This window comes from Tripterygium wilfordii, chromosome 1 (assembly GCF_013401445.1).
Source record: "Tripterygium wilfordii isolate XIE 37 chromosome 1, ASM1340144v1, whole genome shotgun sequence".
Taxonomy (NCBI): Eukaryota; Viridiplantae; Streptophyta; class Magnoliopsida; order Celastrales; family Celastraceae; genus Tripterygium; species Tripterygium wilfordii.
The window spans coordinates 10,291,645-10,310,045 of NC_052232.1; the positions used below are offsets into that span (position 1 = coordinate 10,291,645).

An 18,401-nucleotide genomic window follows, 5' to 3' on the forward strand; every position below is an offset into this window, starting at 1 on the left:
CTTCGGACTAAAAAATGCTGGCGCGACATACCAACGACTTGTCAACCGAATGTTCGCGGGACTACTAGGAGATACAATGGAAGTATACATCGATGACATGTTAGTCAAATCATTGGTCACCGAACAGCACTTGCACCATCTACAGCAGGCGTTCGACTTATTGATCAAATACGGCATGAAACTAAATCCCACAAAATGTTCATTTGGGGTAACCGCTGGGAAGTTCCTAGGCTATATAGTGACTCAACGAGGCATCGAAGCAAATCCCGACCAAATCAGGGCAATCCTCGACCTCCCTTCACCAAAATGCATAAAGGAAGTGCAGAAATTGACTGGGAGAGTGGCGGCGCTCAACAGATTCGTATCTAGGTCATCCGACAAATGCCATCAGTTCTTCACAACGCTTCGCAAAACAAATAACTTCGCATGGACCGTCGAGTGCGAGGAAGCTCTGCAACAGCTGAAAGAGTATTTGACTTCACCGCCACTTTTGTCCAAGCCTAAAGAGAACGAACAGCTGTATGTTTATCTTGCGGTGTCCGAAACAGCCGTCAGTGCAGTGTTGGTCAGAGAAGAGGAATCGAAGCAACTTCCCGTATATTATGTGAGCAAAAGCCTCTTGGACGCCGAGACCAGATACAGTCAGATGGAGAAACTCGCGCTTGCCCTCGTAACAGCCGCCCGGAAGCTGAGACCATACTTCCAAAGTCACAGAATCGTAGTAGTGACCGCCTTCCCTATGAGAAACGTACTACACAAGCCTGAATTATCCGGGCGATTAACGAAGTGGGCGGTCGAATTAAGCGAGCACGATATCACTTATCGACCTCGTACAACAATCAAATCTTAGGTGTTGGCAGACTTTGTCGCCGATTTCACTCCACCCATCCAAGATCAAGCTGAAAAAGAGTTGCTTTGCATCGCCACGCCAATCCTAGGAAAGTGGACCCTCTACGTAGATGGATCGAGCAACGTCAAAGGCAGCGGACTAGGTTTAGTCTTGATATCACCAGAAGGGAGTATCATCCAAAGAGCTGTACGATGCGGATTTAGAGCGACAAACAACGAAGCCGAGTATGAAGCTTTGATCGCTGGCCTTCAACTTGCAGAGGACATGAAGATCAAGAGCCTGGCAGTCCACTCAGATTCTCAACTGATTGTTAATCAATTGCAAGGATCCTACCAAGCAAAGGATCCAAAGATGTCAAGCTACCTCGAAGCAGTCAAGGAATTACAGAAGCAGTTCGACGAGTTTTCGCTAACACTCATACCAAGGGTAAACAACGCCCATGCAGACGCACTCGCAAAACTGGCATCCTCGATTCAGGCAACGGAGCCCCAACCAATCCCGGTAATATACCTGAAATGGCCGTCAGTATGGAAGCAGTACTCAACTCCTGAAGAGACAATGGCAATCGAGTCCGCCCCACCCGAAGAGGCCAACAAAAACGGCGATAATTGGATGATATCCATTGTGAGATACATCCAACAAGGGATCTTGCCTGATGATCGAAGTGAAGCCCGACGCCTCCAGTCGAAAGTCGCGAGGTTCACTTTGTTCGGTGGATTGCTCTACAAACGATCTTATTCCGGACCACTGCTCAGGTGCGTGACGCCAAGGCAAGCTCAATACGTGTTGGCCGAGCTACACGAAGGAGAATGTGGGAATCATTCCGGTGGCCGAAGCTTAACTCACCGCGCGCTTTCAGCAGGTTACTATTGGCCGACGATGAGAGCCGACGCCGCAAATTACGTCCGAAAATGCGATAAATGTCAAAGGTTTGCCCAAATACAACATCAACCGCCGGAAATGCTCACACCCACTTTACCCGCATGGCCATTCATGAAATGGGGAATGGATATCGTCGGACCTCTTCCAGCGGCATCTGGCCAACGCATGTATTTCCTAGCACTCACTGACTACTTCACCAAGTTGATAGAAGCCGAAGCCTTCAGACGGGTTAGAGACACGGAAGTCAAGAAATTCGTTTGGAAAAACATAATTTGCAGGTTCGGCGTCCCAAAGGAAATAATATGCGACAATGGATCCCAATTTATCAGTCACGGCTTCAAGCGGTTCTGCACCGACCTCAAGATTAAGTTATTCTTCTCCACACCTCGCCACCCGCAATCAAACGGTCAAGCTGAAGCTTCTAACAAAACTTTGATCAACACTTTGAAGAAGAGACTAGAACAAGCAAAGGGAGCTTGGGCGGACGAACTACCAGGAGTTTTGTGGTCATATAGAACAACGGCTAGAACCCCAACAGGAGAAACCCCATTCTCATTAGCTTACGGTTCCGAAGCAGTCATCCCCGTCGAAGCTGGACTACCCTCCGCTAGATATCAATGGGTCAACGAAGAAAATAACTGGGAACAATTGAATGACCAACTCGACACCATCGATGAATTAAGGGAAGCTGCACTCACCAGAACGGCGGCCTATCAGACCAGAGTTGCTCAACACTTCAACAAACATGTCCGCACCAGAGATTTCAAGGTTGGGGATCGAGTCCTTCGAAAAGTTTTCCAGACACAAAAGAAATCGGAGCCGGAAAGTTGGGGCCAAATTGGGAAGGTCCATACCAGATTACCAAAGTTATAGGGCATGGTGCCTACAAGCTTCAAGACAGAGACGGCCGAAACATTTCCAACAGCTGGAACGCCATCCACCTGAAGTTGTACCACTCCTAAAAAAAAAAAAAAAAAAAAAAAAAAAAAAAAAAAAAGGGTGTAGCATATATACACTTATCTTCCTCAAGCTTAACTTATGTTTCAATTCCAATTTCATTTTGAGCGTTATACTGACTTGAGCGTCGGAGGGTCGACGGTTCGCCGTCGACCAACCCTCACCTTTTTCTTTGAATGCAGGCATAAAAATGACGGGGTTATGAGACAACGGCGCTCAACGAAAACAACGGCGCATAACGAAATTGGCAACGGTGGCTTGAACTTAACTCATGTCTCAATTCCAATTTCATTTTGAGCGTTATACTGACTTGAGCGTCGGAGGGTCGACGGTTCGCCGTCGACCAACCCTCACCTTTTTCTTTGAGTGCAGGCGCGAAAACGACGGAGATATGAGATAACGGCGCCCAACCAAAAAAACAAAGGCGCACAACGAAACTGGCAACGGCAACCCAAGCTAAGTATCACTAAATCCCACTTCATTTATAAACATGTTATATTTGCAAGTCGTTTATTAAAACCCAACTCTAACGCCGAAAAATATCGATACCATAATAGCTGATAGTAGATATCAAGAGCCAATCAAATGAACAAAAGCCATTATCATATATCAAAATTACTAAGTACAAAGGCACACAGTATTGCTAAGTACAAATTTACTTAGAGTCATCCCGATCTTCAGCTCCGCTCTTGCCTTGACCACCCACTCTTTCATCACTCCTATGGCCACCTACATTTCCTTCATCGCCGTCGTCATCCCCGAGATCATCAGCACCTTCGTCGCCTTCACCTTCGCCGCTTCCAACAGGCTCATACAAGTGGCCGAACTTCTTTAATACAATTTCGCAATCAGCTATCTCCTCCGCCAAATCCCAAGTTGCTTCCCGTCCATCCCTATAATCCTTTAGCATTTCAAGACGAGCCAAGGCACCTGCCACACCCCCGATAATCTTCACCTTCTCATGATGATCAGCTTCGATCGCCAACCTAGCGGCCTCCGCCTCCTTAAGTTTGCTGTCAAATTTAGCCTTTCGCTTGTGCCATTTCTTGGTCTTCTTGGTCATCTTTCTCGTAAGAGCCGCCAAATCAGATTCTGCACGCTGAGCATTCGCTAAGGCTTCTGTTCTCTCCCTTTCAGAAATCGAGAGCTGATTCATCAGCTTTTTCCGCATCTCATCTGCTAGGTCTTTCGCCGCCTGGTACTCTTCCAGAACAACGTCCATCTCAGACTTATACTTTTTAAAAGCAAGAATTTGCTCATCAGCAATTTTCAATTCTTCTACAACCCTGGCTTCATTCACCCTCGCGCTTTGTTCGTCCGCCCTAACTCGCTCGACCTCCGCCCTTAACTTCTCCATTTCCAGTGCAACGCTAGTGGCGGTCGAAGCGAGAGTGGCCTCTGCTGTTTCCGCGCGACTATTGGCTTCGTCGACCGATGTCCTTAATTCTTCCGCCTCTTCCTTAGACTTGTTTAGCTCAGCCCGCAACCGCACTATTTCATCTTCGACGAAGAGGCTACTTTGCAGAAGCTTGAAAGAATCATGAACTGACTCACGAACCACCCTAGTCAAACCCTTTCGCTCAAAAATTTGTCTATCTCTGGGAAAAAGAAGGCGGCGCGTGTCAGTAGGAAGCATCGGGGGATGGTCGTGCGCCGATGCCAGCGCAGGAAAGGAGCATTCGATTCTTCTGAAAATGCGAGCCCTCTTGCTCGCCCCAACATAACCCTCGGATCCCCGCTTCCGCTTTTTCCTCGCCTCCTTCTCTTGATCCTCCACTATACCCTCTCCCCTATCTAACCCTTTCTTCGTCCGACTTTCTTTTTCTCTCTTTTCTTCCTCTTCCTCCATTGCCCGCACGATCCATTCATCAACATCCGCTTCTGTAATCTCTAACTCAGGACCGCTCGTCGAAATGTCTATCTCCCCTACGACGACATCTTGGGCAGGCGCCCCTGCAGAGGCAAACAAAACTCCCTCGTCTCGCTTCATTGCCGCTTCCTCCTCCTCACTAACCATCGCTTCTGCCCGCATACATGGCCGCCCCTTGAGCAAAGAAATACTCAGTCTTCCAAGTGTCATGATCGTTTGACGTCTGATCCAAAATAATGGGGGGAACATTCCTCCGCGTAACAACCATACACCGCCCCTTCTCGTCCTTATGTTCCTTAAACCCGTAGATCAAAAGGAAGTCTTGCACGCCAAAGTCTATCTTGAACTTCCGACTCAAATGTTGAACGCCCAAAATCACCCGTAGAGAGTTAGGCATGAACTGACCCAGCGATATACCCAAAACACTTAAGATTTGCCCCAACAGCGGAGGAACCGGAAAATTGAAGCCTATCCTAAACATAATCCCATAAAGAGATACCTCCGTCCCACGATCTGTGTCAACCATCTCGTGTATTTTGGGTGCTCGAAGCTTTATGGATTCTGGTATCTTGGCCGCCGCTCTCAAAGTGGTCAAAAAACCTGTATCAACCAACGATATAGGATTATATATCGTAGGCAAGATCCTGAGGGACTCCAGTATGTCGACCTCAGCAGAAGACCCCGCCACATCTTGTCCGCCACTTCGCGAAGACGCACGAGCTTGAACAGACGAACCTCTCTTGGACGCCAGCAACTTTTTCCCCATAGTGATCACGGGAACCCGAAAGGCCAAAGAAACAGGAGGAAGAGTACTTTCTCTCTCTGAAACGCTCTGCTTCTCTCTCTAGAAAGTTGAAAATGAAAGGCACTTGAGGTAAAAGTAAGAGGGACCCCACTATTTATACTAACGGTGATTAGGGGCAAAATGGTCTTAGCAACGGTTATGAGTGGGCGCACCGTTTCGTGAAACGGCGTCCATCGATCACGTCCCCCGAAATTTCTTCCAACCCGTCGTTTCAACGGCCCACGAATCCTAACTTGCCACGTTGTCTGGCCCCATTGATGACATCCCCGCTTGGCACAGCTTAGCAAGACACAACCCTTGAGTGCATTTAATACCCGTCCCTTCGTAACGAATGTCATTCAATGCACAACATTACCAAGTCGGTCAACAGGACCCCTTGAGCATCCAAGTCGGTCAACATGGCCACTTGAGCAACCCAAGGCGGTCAACAGGACCCCTTGAGCATCCAAGTCGGTCAACATGACCCCTTGAGCATCCAAGTCGGTCAACATGACCCCTTGAGCAATCCAAGTCGGTCAACAGCACCACTTGAGCAATCCAAGCCGGTCAACACGACCACTTGAGCAACCCAAGGCGGTCAACATGACCCCTTGAGCATCCAAGTCGGTCAACAGCACCACTTGAGCAATCCAAGCCGGTCAACACGACCACTTGAGCAACCCAAGGTGGTCAACAGGACCCCTTGAGCATCCAAGTCGGTCAACATGCCTACTTGAGCAACCCAAGTCGATCAACATGATCCCTTGAGCAAAGGAAGTCAACCAATACGATCACTTAAGCAGCATTCCATGTCCGCCAGCAAGACCACTCGAACAAACCTCATAATAGTAACAACAAACTACTCTCGCAGCCAGACTTCGTCTAACTCCGAGAGTGGGGGACAAACTGTAGTGACCAAAAACCGTCATGGGCTAACCTCTCGGTCAAACACGTATGAGTTAGCGCAATGGGATGAGACGACAGTCAATGCACAATTTGACCAACGGAGTCGAACGAGACGAACCTAAGTCGATCAACGACCGAGTCGAGTAATACGCAAAGTGGTCAACCACCCAGTCGGTCAACACAATCGGAACGGGTCTAAAGCTGTCCGGCTCATGAGCGTCCAACATCTTCGGGCGGTCATCATCAGGCAACCAAACCAAAGGCATTCCATACCATCAACCGTCGATGGACGGCGTCAGAATCAGTCAGCGATCGGCCTGACCAACGCCCAAGTCGATCAACATTGTGGACAGTTGGCGAGCATTGGCCATGCTCGCCTCAGGTACCGATCATACAACTCAACTCCGTCACGTATCATGTTTTTATGGGCATACTATCCATCGTGTAACTAAATCATGATCCCCTGTTCTGACCTGGTCACCCTAAGGCAACGGCCCTTTGAGACCATTATCAGACTTAGCCCCAATAAGACAAATACAACCCTGACACAAGCACGCCGAGACAGTTGATTTGCAACATTGAGCCGCCTGACTGCTGTACAACCTTGACCTCAACCAACCAAAATAGGCCACGTGACCTGACACCCGACACCACCTTCCCATATCTACCTGCAAACTGTACCTTGTACCCAGTCTTGGTCGGCAAGTAACCCCACTATAAAAGGCCCTCCACTCCTTAAGAGCGGGAGAGGAAAACAGGAGAGATTGAGACTCATAGCCCCTTCATCTTCTTCAACCTTCAGCTCATTCACAGCAACCTCGCATCTCGCATCTCGCATCCACCATTCTCATACCAGCATTCGCATTTTACGATTCTTATATCTTTGCTTTGACCAACATAATTTCGATTGACTGACTTGAGCGTCGGAGGTTCTTTGGCAGGTACCCCACCGGTGCCCAAGTTCTTTGATCTCAACCTTGCTTTGTTTCTCAGGATCCCGCTGTAGAAGGCCTCCATATAAATTACGTTGACTATTCAACAATTGTAGATTCGGGCATCTACACCTATAAAAAAGCCTCAAGTGTTGGTGCCTAAAACAGGGGTAATAAAAATGACTTGACCTAATCCTCAGTTGCAAATTTGTCCAAGTCCTGATTCTGCTCACCCTCTACTAAGGCCTGACTCTGATTTTTGTCATGGCTGGGATAAGAAAGAAATGGTATAGAAAACAAAGGCAAGGGTAAAATGAAGCCAGTTGTGGTGAAAGTGAGAGTAGAACTTTTATCAAAGGTTGTTCAGTTTTCCTGAAGTACAGTTTTACGGATCTCAGTGTTTTTGTTATAGATATCCCAAATGATAAGATGAATGCACACGATTTCATATGAATTATGTGGGATCCATGATTTCTCATGGATCATATCTTAGCATTTGGGATAGTTGGGACAAAAAACATCAAGATCCTTCTTATCCTTGGCATTTTTGTTTCCTAAACTGGATTTTAGAAGTCATAGCTCGCCTAATGTTTAGGATGGGCTTCTCGTAAGAATAATAATGGGAAAATTTTATCTACACACCACAAAACTACTATCTTTACACCACTTTTATAATATTATAAGTTTACACCAAAAATTAATATACCCTTGTGTCTTGTACAATATTAAGAATAGTATTGTTAAGTTTACACACAAACGCACCTTACCCCTTACCGATTTTACCAATCTCGGGCAGCAGCTCCTACCGTTTGTTTTTCGCTAGAATCGACATCCAAATCCGACCAATAAGACATCCACTATCAACATCAATCAACCGGATATTTGAGTAGAGGTAAGCCCTTCATTTGTAAATCTATCAAATATGTATGTAACTTCTGAAATCTCTCAAATCGAACGAGATTGGGCGAAAAATTATTACATAGCATGAATGGGTGTGTATAGTTGCAGTTCATGTGTTTTTTTTCTTTTGTGTTAGAAATTAACATACACACCCAGTGGGCCTCTTATGTGGATCGAATAATTTAGGATGGGCCAGCCCAACTCGGTTCAATTGGCCTAAATTATTCGATCCACATAAGAGGCCCACTGGGCTCGCTTCGAATGAATTTTTCGGTTTCACATCCAGTGACCACTGACCACGCGAATAAAGCCACGTGGCATACAGAATCAGTTATGCGCGAAAAGAGGAGGAGAAGAGAAGTCTGCTATTTAGGGTCTGGATATTTATAACCGTTAAAAAATTTGAACGGAGCGACCGACTCCCATCTCTCTCTCTGATAGCAGTAACAGCTGAGGTATGGCATTTTTGGACCTGGTCAACGACACCATGAAAGCTAATGCCAAAAGAAGCTTCTTCTCTCTCTTATGGTCGCGTCGTGAGCGCCTCACTGTCACACCTCCCGCCATTATCGAAGGGGAAGTCAAAGTTCTCTCAAAAACGGACGGTTATACAGACCGTTAGAGACCTATATTTCTCCCTTCCCCTCATTCCTCTACTCTTTGCAGAGGTAAATTATTTCTATCCCCTTTCTTTCTCTTCTCAATTTCGTAATCCCCTTAATTTTGATTTCGGGTCAATTAATTAGGGTTTTGAATTTGGGCGTGGTTGTTTTCATAGGCATTTGGCCAGGGCTTTGGTTTCGGCTTCAACGATTGTGATATGAGTGCTTGAATCTTCTGCCCTTTACTGCACCAACCGCGGACGAAAGCAGCTATTCTTCCAAACGACGCGATGGCTTCAGTCTCTGGCCCTATGTCTCCCCAACCAGGTTATCTATCACCAACATCTTCATTTTATGATATTCTTCCATTCTTTTGATGTTTTTACAAATTACAAACCCTGATATTGTGATAAAGTTGCTTACTTTAATTTTGGGGAAAGGGAATCATAGTGCCTTATATGCTTTCGCATTGCCATTAGTATTAGCTCAAACTCGCTTGATGGCAAAATGGTTAGCGTTCCTTAAATTTCTTAGATATTGTATCCTATATTATGATTGTGATTAGTTCTTATATTGACTAGATCGTGAACGGAAATGTGTTTGATGAACAATTCATCTTCATGGGTATCTGCAGTTGCCGACTATACATTATTTGACAATAGTTTTCTCTCAGTTGCTTTCTTTTTGTCACTATCCATGGAGAAAGGGTGATTCTTTTGTAGAACTATGTTTCTATTTCTGATATTTTGTTGATTGGGTCTAATTGTTATTTGTGTACAGTTCCTGAGGTTGGCTTCCTTGAGGATGAGAAGAAGACTAGGATTGCATCCTTAAAGAAGAAAGCCATCAGTGCCTCCAACAAGTTCAGATATTCTCTGACCAAAAAGGGTAGGAGGAGTAGTAAAGTCATGTCTGTTGACATTGAGGATGTGCATGATGCAGAGGAGTTGCAAGCTGTTGATGCTTTCCGCCAAGTACTTATACTGGAAGAACTTCTGCCTTCAAGACACGATGATTATCATACGATGCTCAGGTCATTTTCCTCATATCGCTTTGCATGTTTATTGTTGTTAATCTTTGGTCAATCCTTAGTCGAAAGTCGAAACTTACTTCTTGGGTCTTGTCTGACGAAATAGACTTCGTTAGGGTTCTCTTTCAGAAGAACTCAGGTGAATAGAATGGTTTATTGACCTGCAAACTTACCCGACACAATGCAGATTTTTAAAGGCCAGGAAATTTGACATCGAGAAAGCAAAACAAATGTGGTCAGATATGCTCCAGTGGAGGAAGGGGTTTGGTGCTGATACAATTATGGAGGTATTTGCCACATAAATTGAGTGCTATAATCCTCTGTAAAACTATCTCATCTTATTTGCTCTGCAAAACCCTCCAATACCATCAAGTTTCATTCCTTTCTCTTCCTGTTCTTCCTCGAAGGATTTTGACTTCAAGGAACGTGATGAAGTGAAGCAATATTATCCCCAAGGGTACCATGGAGTAGATAAGGAGGGAAGGCCAGTGTACTTCGAAAGACTTGGTCAGGTGGATTCTACCAAGCTGATGCAAGTTACAACCATGGACCGTTATTTGAAATACCATGTCCTGGAGTTCGAGAGGACCTTTACCGATAAGCTCCCAGCTTGTTCAATCGCAGCAAAGAAGCACATTGATCAAAGCACCACCATCCTGGATGTTCAAGGAGTGGTATGTAAGAACACAAAATACCTGCTATATGAAAATTATAATAGATGTACCATTGCAGCGTAGAACCACATTGTTTGACATTCCACTATCATGGAAAAGACATAATATTAACGTGACTAAAATTTGAACCGTGTTTTCAGACTGGCATAATTTAAATATTTTGCATGATGTTATTTGGATACTGGAAACCTCTTTTGGTCTTTGTGAATGCAAGTTTTGCCTCAAACCCTCCAAAACTTAGTCATTTTCCAAGGCATCAGCATAATGATAATTATTTTTCCAGGGCCTTAAGCAATTTAACAAAGCTGCAAGGGATCTTATTACTCGCCTTCAAAAGATTGATGGTGACAATTATCCTGAGGTAAAAATTTTACTTGCTGCAATTAAATTGGCAAGCCACTAACTTCCTTGGTCATTTCTCTGTGGGAGCTATTACTTTTTAATTCGTAATTGATTGAATTTTAATGTTTAAATTGTTGTCTTTTCTGCAGTCCTTGAACCGCATGTTCATCATCAATGCAGGTTCTGGATTTAGAATGTTGTGGAACACTGTAAAGTCTTTCCTTGATCCTAAGACCGCCGCAAAGATCAATGTAAGTTTCCACATTTTTTGGCTAATTCCGGAAGCTTCAGTTGAGGACATATAACTAAATAGGAAATTGTATCATTCGCCAGGTTCTCGGCAATAAGTATCAGAGCAAGTTGCTTGAGATAATTGATGCCAAGTAAGTTTCAAAGAAGTGATTTGCACTTTCTTCTCATCATGTTTTCTAGTTTAATTTGCAACTTCATCAAACGAAGCGGGGCAAAAGTAGATAGGCTACATTATTACAAAATTCCCATATGCTTTTGTCTATAAACTTGCTTAAGGACCATTTGAATTTTCTACCAGTGAGTTGCCAGAGTTCGTAGGAGGTAAATGTACTTGTGCCGATAAAGGAGGTTGCATGCTTTCTGATAAGGGGCCTTGGAATGACCCAGAGATAATGAAGGTGATGTACAGCTCATCTTGCTCTGCTTTTTTCTTCTGCCAATTGCAATATCCAGCTGATTATCTTCTTGAGTTTCTTCCTGAGCATCATGTGGACCGTGTGCGTGCAGATGGTTCGAAATGGCGATCATAAATGTACAAAGAAGTCCGAGAGTCAAAACACTTGTGAGAAGACTATTCCAGAGGATGTTGTAATCTACTCAAAGGTCTCGATTGTTATTGAAGACACATTTGCTTTATTCATTTCCACCCTCACTGTTTGTAGTTGTGATCTTTTTGGTGCCACATAAACTCTCGATCATTCATCTTCCTGCTGATTTTCGTTATTGCTTTTAACTGAAATGCTTATTTTTCTCAGGGATCTGACTCCACTAATGTGGATGCAGCTACAGAGTACCCACAAGCCTTTCCCGTACATGTAAAAGTAAGTTGGCGGACTTTACATATAATCTTATCAGGAGTCAAAAGGTTTCATTTTTGGGTCCACTGCTAAGAAAAGAAATAAAAATGGCTTATTGCTGCTAAATCTTGAGAGGATGTGGTTTCAGAGGTTATTTTATGCCACTGACTTGATGTCCCATTCCCATAGCAAGAGGAGATGGAATTGCATTTCATTATTTTTGTTTTGACGGACTCACATACAACAAAGTGCTTCTAAGTTTCTTGATGCTTTCGGCTGACAGTTCTGTATTTCTTTTCTGGAAACGAACTGCACAGCCTGACAACTATAACTATGAGTTTGCCCCAATGGTTGACAAATCTGTGAATTCAACTTGGAAAAAAGTGGTGGAGGACCCCAAGTTTTCCCCTTCAAAAGGTACATTACCTCTAAATTCATTTCAACTAGTTTTGGTTGGCATATGTCACCAGATAACATGTACTTATCATCATATAAATTGCAGATGCAGATTGCTACGCTGTGCATGATGCTGGCAAGGTTCCTCCTGAAGGGGTTAATGCTCCGATTTACACTGGTGTCATGGCCTTTGTTACAGGCATTGCCACCATGATCAGATTGACACGCAACATGCCTAGAAGACTCACTGATGCCACCGCCTACGGTAATGACTCGATGATTGAAGGCAAGGCAAAGCAGCTACCTGAACCAACTGTCTCCAGTGCTGAGTACATGACTGTCCTGAAACGCATGGCTGACCTGGAAGAGAGGGTGAGTGTGTTGAGCATGAAACCTACCATGCCACCTGAGAAGGAGGAAATGTTGAATGCTGCTATTAGCCGTGTTAGTGCCTTGGAGCAAGAGCTTATGGCAACCAAGAAGGTGAGACCCGTTGTTTTCATGCATGTCATATATAACAGAATCATGCAGAGTATCGTCATTGTTAGGTCTCTCATTAGTTGATGCGAACCATTCATACAACGATGATATGTTTACTTATTAAACAGTGCTAAAGTGCTATAAATGTTGCAGTTAAATAAAGATTAATGATTTCAAATCTAAATCTCCTTACTCGTTCAGGCTTTGGAGGATTCACTTGCTCAACAGCAGGAGCTTGTAGCTTATCTTGACAAGAAGAAGAAGAAGAAGAAGCTGGTATGTATTCTAGCCATAACGCTCATAACATTACTCAAAATTTTATTCCTCGGAATTCAATATTGTTTGGTCTGTAATGCAGTTCAACTGGTAAAGGAAGAAGAGCGGAATGCCGGGAGATGCTCTGGAAACTGCTGGTGGGGTGGTTTTCTGTACTCCATGGCCACCCAAATGCACTCTTGTTTCATGTTTCAATAGTAAAGAAGTACCATTTGAAAGTTTTGCCCCGGAAATTAAAAAAAAAATTGACGTTATTTCAAATTCGTCGTAAATAAAGCCTATACCTTATATAGTACTTAAAGAGTTCGAATTGTAGTCCTTCAACTGGAAGGATTCATCTTCAGCCAACTCGGCCACCCCGGTGTTTGAGAATATGTGCTTTTTAATTACTTTTGCTACCTATAAAAACAGGAAATCCAGTGATGGGACCATGATCTTTTTGTTTCCCATGCTTGAATATACAATAATAATGATATATATATATATTACTGTTTTATCATTTTGTGCCTCTACTTTACATTAACCTAATTCTCAATATATTCAATTTTAAATGTATATACTCTTATCTCAATCAAGTTCATTGTGTCTAGATTCACATAACCAACCAAACGTTGTTTTGGATAAAATTTTTGATTTAGATATTGATAAACGTCTATGCATACTATATAGACATTATGAGCCATTTTTTGGTACAGTCCCACAAACAAAGAAAAGCTTACTAACTTTTCCTTTTGTTATTCTTGTTTACTCTCAACCATTCATTGCAAACGCTACCAGCATGTAGGCTTTGTTATTTTGTTTCACTTAAACACAATTAATTTGTGTTCGTTCACGCACTGATTTTTTATCCAACTTACTTTGTCGTCAGGTGAAAAAAAATTTATACGCAAACCTGACCATTCAATAGTAAAATTGTATAATATCGTTCTCGTTTTAAAAAATTATGTTCCCAATGAACCAATAATTAAACTATTTTGGCAAAAAAAGGTTTCAATGAATGGGCCAGCAGCCGCCATGGCTGCTACAAAAAGTTGAAGGGTTTGCTGAACTGGGCCCCTATGAGAAGATATCTGCAAATGATAGGAAACCCACCCAGCCGGCCTCGTTTCAGCTTTCCACGTGGCTAAGTGCTGTTTGGTTCGGTTGTTGGAGTTTTAAGACGACTTCGTAATATTCACAGGATCGAATGGATTAAAGCTAAAGCAATGTCCAATATATTACTATTTTTAATTCACATTATCTTCCACGTTCCAACCAATCAAGCTGGCTGGCTCACTCCACCCAGATCTTCAGCCGCTCAGCCAATTATTTATGTGACACTAATTAGTAATTAATTAGTAGTTAATTGCAATTAAAAATATGATCTTTATATGTCTACCGTTTTTGGAGGTAATGCAACTTATGCAATTGTGGTCACACAAAAAGAGTTATTAATGTCCAACTCGATTCAAACTTTCTCAATTAACAAATTCAAAGTTGAAAATTGTTTCAATATGTATAACTTGACAAATTTTCTAACTGTTTGGCCAATCAAATTGTGATGTAATTTTCTAACTGCTCAGCCAATCAAATTGTGATGTATCAATACAAAGGTATCAGGGTGTCAATATAAGGGATCAAATTGCTGATGTGCCACTATAAGAGATATGCCCAAACATGAGAAATCTATCTGTGTATTCGGACACTCAAACTGTTGATATGCTATAAAAAGGGATCTGCCCGAATATGAGAAATCTGTCCATATGAACTGTGAACACTGATAAATTGTCAAATTTTTCATTGACTAAAAATTACATTACCCACAATTTTTAGATGTTCAACAGTTTACATGTTTTTTTTTCTTCTTCTTTTTTTTTTTTTCCCTTCTGATTTTATAGAAATGTACACAGAACCAGAACAGTAGTCGGTCAATATACGTCTGCGGTCGAGCCGAGTTCGTGTTTTTTCTTTGGGTGTGAGCCGCGCAGCTGGGGGCCTCGTATGCCCGAATTTGTTTTGTGTGCTTGAACGTTAGGGAGAGAGTGGAGATCGAAGGGAAAGGCGAGATTTCCCAAAGAGTGAAACACAAAACAGTATATGGTAGCTGTCGTTTTGTGTATTCGCAATGCCGTGTGGGGGTCTCGTCTCTGTACGCACACTACTCTTGTTTATTATATACATATTCTGTTCTCTGTTTCTCTTTGCGTCTCTGGTTAGAGCTTGATCTGGTCAAGACGAGATAAGGAGAGGGGAGTGGTAGATACATGAGGGAGAGATCGTGATCATGATGTGATGTGAGTTCTTATTGTTGTGATGATTTGGGGTTTTGGGGTCTTTGAATTTTGATTGAAGTACTGGGGTTTTAAGTTTTTGAGCAAATACCGAGTATGATTGGAGTGGGTTTGATAGTTTGATTGGGAAATTCTGGAGAAAAAAAGGTTCTTTTTGTTTGCATGAGTTCTGATTTGTGATTCTTAGCTTCGTTTAGAGATAATAAAAAGGGGGTTTGGTGAATTGGCAAAGAAATGGCGGTGGAAGCTCAAAATCTGTAGTGTGAATGCTTTTCTGTGTTACAATTTGAAGCACTTTTGTGGCTTATTAAGCTAAAAGTTGAAGAGAGAGGCCAAGGGAAAAAGGGTTTTCTTTTCTGGCATAATTATACAATCACAGGGAATCTCAAGAGGCAGAAAGAGTGCAAAAGTTCGAACCAAGCGACAAGTAAAGATCGATTCCAGGCACTATCTCTAACTTAAATATGTTTTGAACTGTTGTTTATCATTCATTGATTCTCTCTCAGTTGCAAATTTTTTCCATTGGATTACAATTGCTTGTTTCAAGACCATTTAATTTGGTTCTGGTTGAGAATTCTTCTTGATCATTATCATTGTGTTAAACCACTGACTTTGAGCTTTTACTTGGTGGTTTGAAACTATAAAGTTGCAGGGAAATGGCGAAATCGGTGGAATTTCCAAATGGAACTAAGCCAAGAGGGAAGCATTATTACACAATGTGGCAAACATTGTTCGAGGTCGACACCAAGTATGTTCCAATCAAACCTATAGGTAGAGGAGCTTATGGCGTGGTATGTTCTTCCATCAATAGGGAGACGAATGAGAAAGTTGCCATCAAGAAGATTAACAACGTGTTTGAGAACCGCATTGATGCTTTGAGGACTCTGAGGGAGTTGAAGCTTCTGAGACATATTCGGCACGAAAATGTGATTGCCTTGAAGGATGTTATGGTGCCTATTCATAGGAATACTTTCAAGGATGTGTATCTGGTTTATGAGCTCATGGATACGGATTTGCATCAAATTATCAAGTCCTCGCAACCGCTTTCTAATGACCATTGCAAGTACTTTTTATTTCAGGTATTCAAGTTTTCTCTTTAATGGTAGTTATGTATGTTATTCTTAAACTAGTCTTCCGATGATTAATGAAGTGATAGCTTGATTTCACTACTGTTCCAAAATGAATATATTCTAGTTATTTAATCTGAGATTAAGTTTGAGTTCTATACACTATGCAATGTTGTTAGGTCCTTCTCTCTCTTTTTGCGAAAATTAATCTTGGTTTGGTACATTACAAAGTCTGAATTTCTTGATAGCCTCTCTACGTAAGCTTTTTCTAGATAGTATATGGGATTTTTCACCATTGCTGAGCGCTGAACGGTCTGTTGAAGCAGGAAAACCATTTAAATTGCAACAGATTATCTAATTGTAATTTAAAATCTGTTAAATTTTGTTTCTGGAACATATATTATATCTATATGGGTCTTTCAATGAATGGTAAATATTATATATTGATATGGTATTATCCTTTAGCGGACAATGCATGCTTGCAGTCACACATAAATGATACCATGTGTAGGTTTTGGACACACGATTGGTACCACGGGTGAATCAGTCATGAACCGTTCATTTCCCTGTATTGTGACTTTCTTTTTTGACCAAATTAATTTTGTGAAAGCTTGAATAAACTGAATTCTTAGACTTTTAAGTCGGCATAGAGCCAACCATGCACTGCTTCATGGAAAAACTTGATGAGTATGCTGTATCAAATGGTAGTCAGTTTTGCTTTGCTAAGCTTGAGAATATGTGACGCTTTGCTTTTACTAGCTTTTCTCAATCCTTTTCCTCTTTGTACTTTTCGCGTTGATACAGTGGTTGAGTTGCGGAGGTGCAACTTAGAGGTTCGCATGTTCAATTTTCGAAACAAACTCTCCACATATTATGTGTGATTAAAGTCTGCGCACATATTGCATGTTCACTATCCCGCCCACTATGAGAGCCTTGAGCACGGGTGTTGTTTATATTTTACCATATTTTTAACACTGGCTTGTGCTAATGACCAGCATTCATTGAATATTGTAGTTGCTAAGAGGACTGAAGTATCTCCACTCAGCAAACATCCTTCACCGAGATTTGAAGCCGGGGAACCTACTTGTTAATGCCAACTGTGACTTGAAGATATGTGATTTTGGGCTGGCACGGACAAGCAGAGGTAATGAACAGTTCATGACTGAGTATGTTGTCACCCGTTGGTACCGTGCACCGGAACTCCTCCTCTGCTGTGACAATTATGGAACCTCAATTGATGTATGGTCTGTTGGATGCATCTTCGCTGAGATTCTTGGTCGGAAGCCAATATTTCCTGGAACTGAGTGCCTTAACCAGCTTAAACTAATTATCAATGTTCTTGGAAATCAGCATGAAGCTGATCTTGAGTTCATCGATAACCGAAAAGCAAAAAACTACATAAAGTCCCTCCCGTACTCCAGAGGAATCCACCTCTCCCATTTGTACCCTCATGCTGATCCTTTAGCCATAGACTTGTTGCAAAGGATGCTTGTGTTTGATCCATCCAAGCGAATCTCCGTGACAGATGCACTCCTACACCCATACATGTCAGGTCTGTATGATCCAAGAAGCAACCCGCAAGCCCAGGTCCCGATCAACCTTGATATCGATGAGAACATAGAAGAACCAATGATTCGGGAAATGATGTGGAATGAGATGCTCGTTTACCATCCTGAAGCTGCAATGATCAACGCGTAAGTAATTCTGGAAAAATGTGATTAGATATGGTGATTTATTGTGTTCTGTATGCAGAAACCTGTTATTATATTAGCTCATAGAAGCTACCAACCGATGGAGTAGTATGCTTCTGAGTTAAGCGATGGTCCGAGGGTTTTGCCTCGACAGTCTTTCCAATAATCGAATTCCAAACTTATTGGAACTGTAAGTAGTTATGTTGTTCATTGCTCCATTACTATTTATGGAACTTTGGACATCTTCCATTGAAATATCAGAAGAAGATGTATTTGGGATCTATTGTTTGTGTAGATTGAGGAATGCATACTTAGCGGGGCTGGCTTTAAATAGTTATTTCTGTACGGGATTGTTGGATTTTTCTTTATATTTATTGAAGTTTCTGGAGAGTTGGTGAAGACGGGTGATGTTGGACTCTCTTTTCCTTCAGAGGAAGAAATTG

The 18,401-nt window shown here is 42.5% G+C and overlaps 3 protein-coding genes across 5 annotated transcripts; 2 read left to right on the forward strand and 1 right to left on the reverse strand.

The window, feature by feature from the left end:
* Nucleotides 1-3,344: 3,344 nt before the first annotated feature.
* LOC119996675 (probable DNA double-strand break repair Rad50 ATPase) lies at nt 3,345-4,679 on the reverse strand. Its single transcript, XM_038843396.1, has one exon. It carries the CDS (start codon nt 4,677-4,679, stop codon nt 3,345-3,347), a length of 1,335 nt encoding a protein of 444 aa, XP_038699324.1.
* Nucleotides 4,680-8,470: 3,791 nt separating this feature from the next.
* Nucleotides 8,471-13,225, forward strand: LOC120003086 (phosphatidylinositol/phosphatidylcholine transfer protein SFH12). Its single transcript, XM_038852026.1, has 15 exons — nt 8,471-8,749; nt 8,860-9,010; nt 9,464-9,716; nt 9,901-10,000; nt 10,121-10,387; nt 10,671-10,748; nt 10,879-10,980; nt 11,063-11,112; nt 11,280-11,379; nt 11,489-11,584; nt 11,737-11,802; nt 12,096-12,195; nt 12,281-12,657; nt 12,856-12,930; nt 13,013-13,225. Exons 2-15 carry the CDS (start codon nt 8,974-8,976, stop codon nt 13,022-13,024), a joined length of 1,713 nt encoding a protein of 570 aa, XP_038707954.1. The 5' UTR covers nt 8,471-8,749; nt 8,860-8,973; the 3' UTR covers nt 13,025-13,225.
* Nucleotides 13,226-14,915: 1,690 nt separating this feature from the next.
* LOC119999929 (mitogen-activated protein kinase 7) lies at nt 14,916-18,357 on the forward strand. Of its 3 annotated transcripts, none has more exons than XM_038847760.1 (3): nt 14,916-15,644; nt 15,853-16,279; nt 17,282-18,357. In XM_038847760.1, exons 2-3 carry the CDS (start codon nt 15,857-15,859, stop codon nt 17,963-17,965), a joined length of 1,107 nt encoding a protein of 368 aa, XP_038703688.1. In that variant the 5' UTR covers nt 14,916-15,644; nt 15,853-15,856; the 3' UTR covers nt 17,966-18,357. The 3 variants fall into 3 exon arrangements, with proteins under 3 accessions (XP_038703688.1, XP_038703699.1, XP_038703681.1); XM_038847771.1 differs by having other exon boundaries at nt 14,916-15,627; XM_038847753.1 differs by having other exon boundaries at nt 14,919-15,644; nt 15,847-16,279.
* Nucleotides 18,358-18,401: the final 44 nt, after the last annotated feature.

Excerpts from the sequence above, each read along its gene's own strand:
- LOC119999929 (XM_038847760.1), top strand. The coding sequence starts at position 15,857 with ATGGCGAAATCGGTGGAATTTCCAAATGGAACTAAGCCAAGAGGGAAG. Across the intron at positions 16,280-17,281 it reads GCAAGTACTTTTTATTTCAG|TTGCTAAGAGGACTGAAGTA; the intron begins GTATTCAAGTTT and ends TGAATATTGTAG.
- LOC119996675 (XM_038843396.1), bottom strand. The coding sequence starts at position 4,679 with ATGAAGCGAGACGAGGGAGTTTTGTTTGCCTCTGCAGGGGCGCCTGCC.
- LOC120003086 (XM_038852026.1), top strand. The coding sequence starts at position 8,974 with ATGGCTTCAGTCTCTGGCCCTATGTCTCCCCAACCAG. Across the intron at positions 11,803-12,095 it reads CCTTTCCCGTACATGTAAAA|CCTGACAACTATAACTATGA; the intron begins GTAAGTTGGCGG and ends CGAACTGCACAG. Across the intron at positions 12,658-12,855 it reads AGCTTATGGCAACCAAGAAG|GCTTTGGAGGATTCACTTGC; the intron begins GTGAGACCCGTT and ends TTACTCGTTCAG.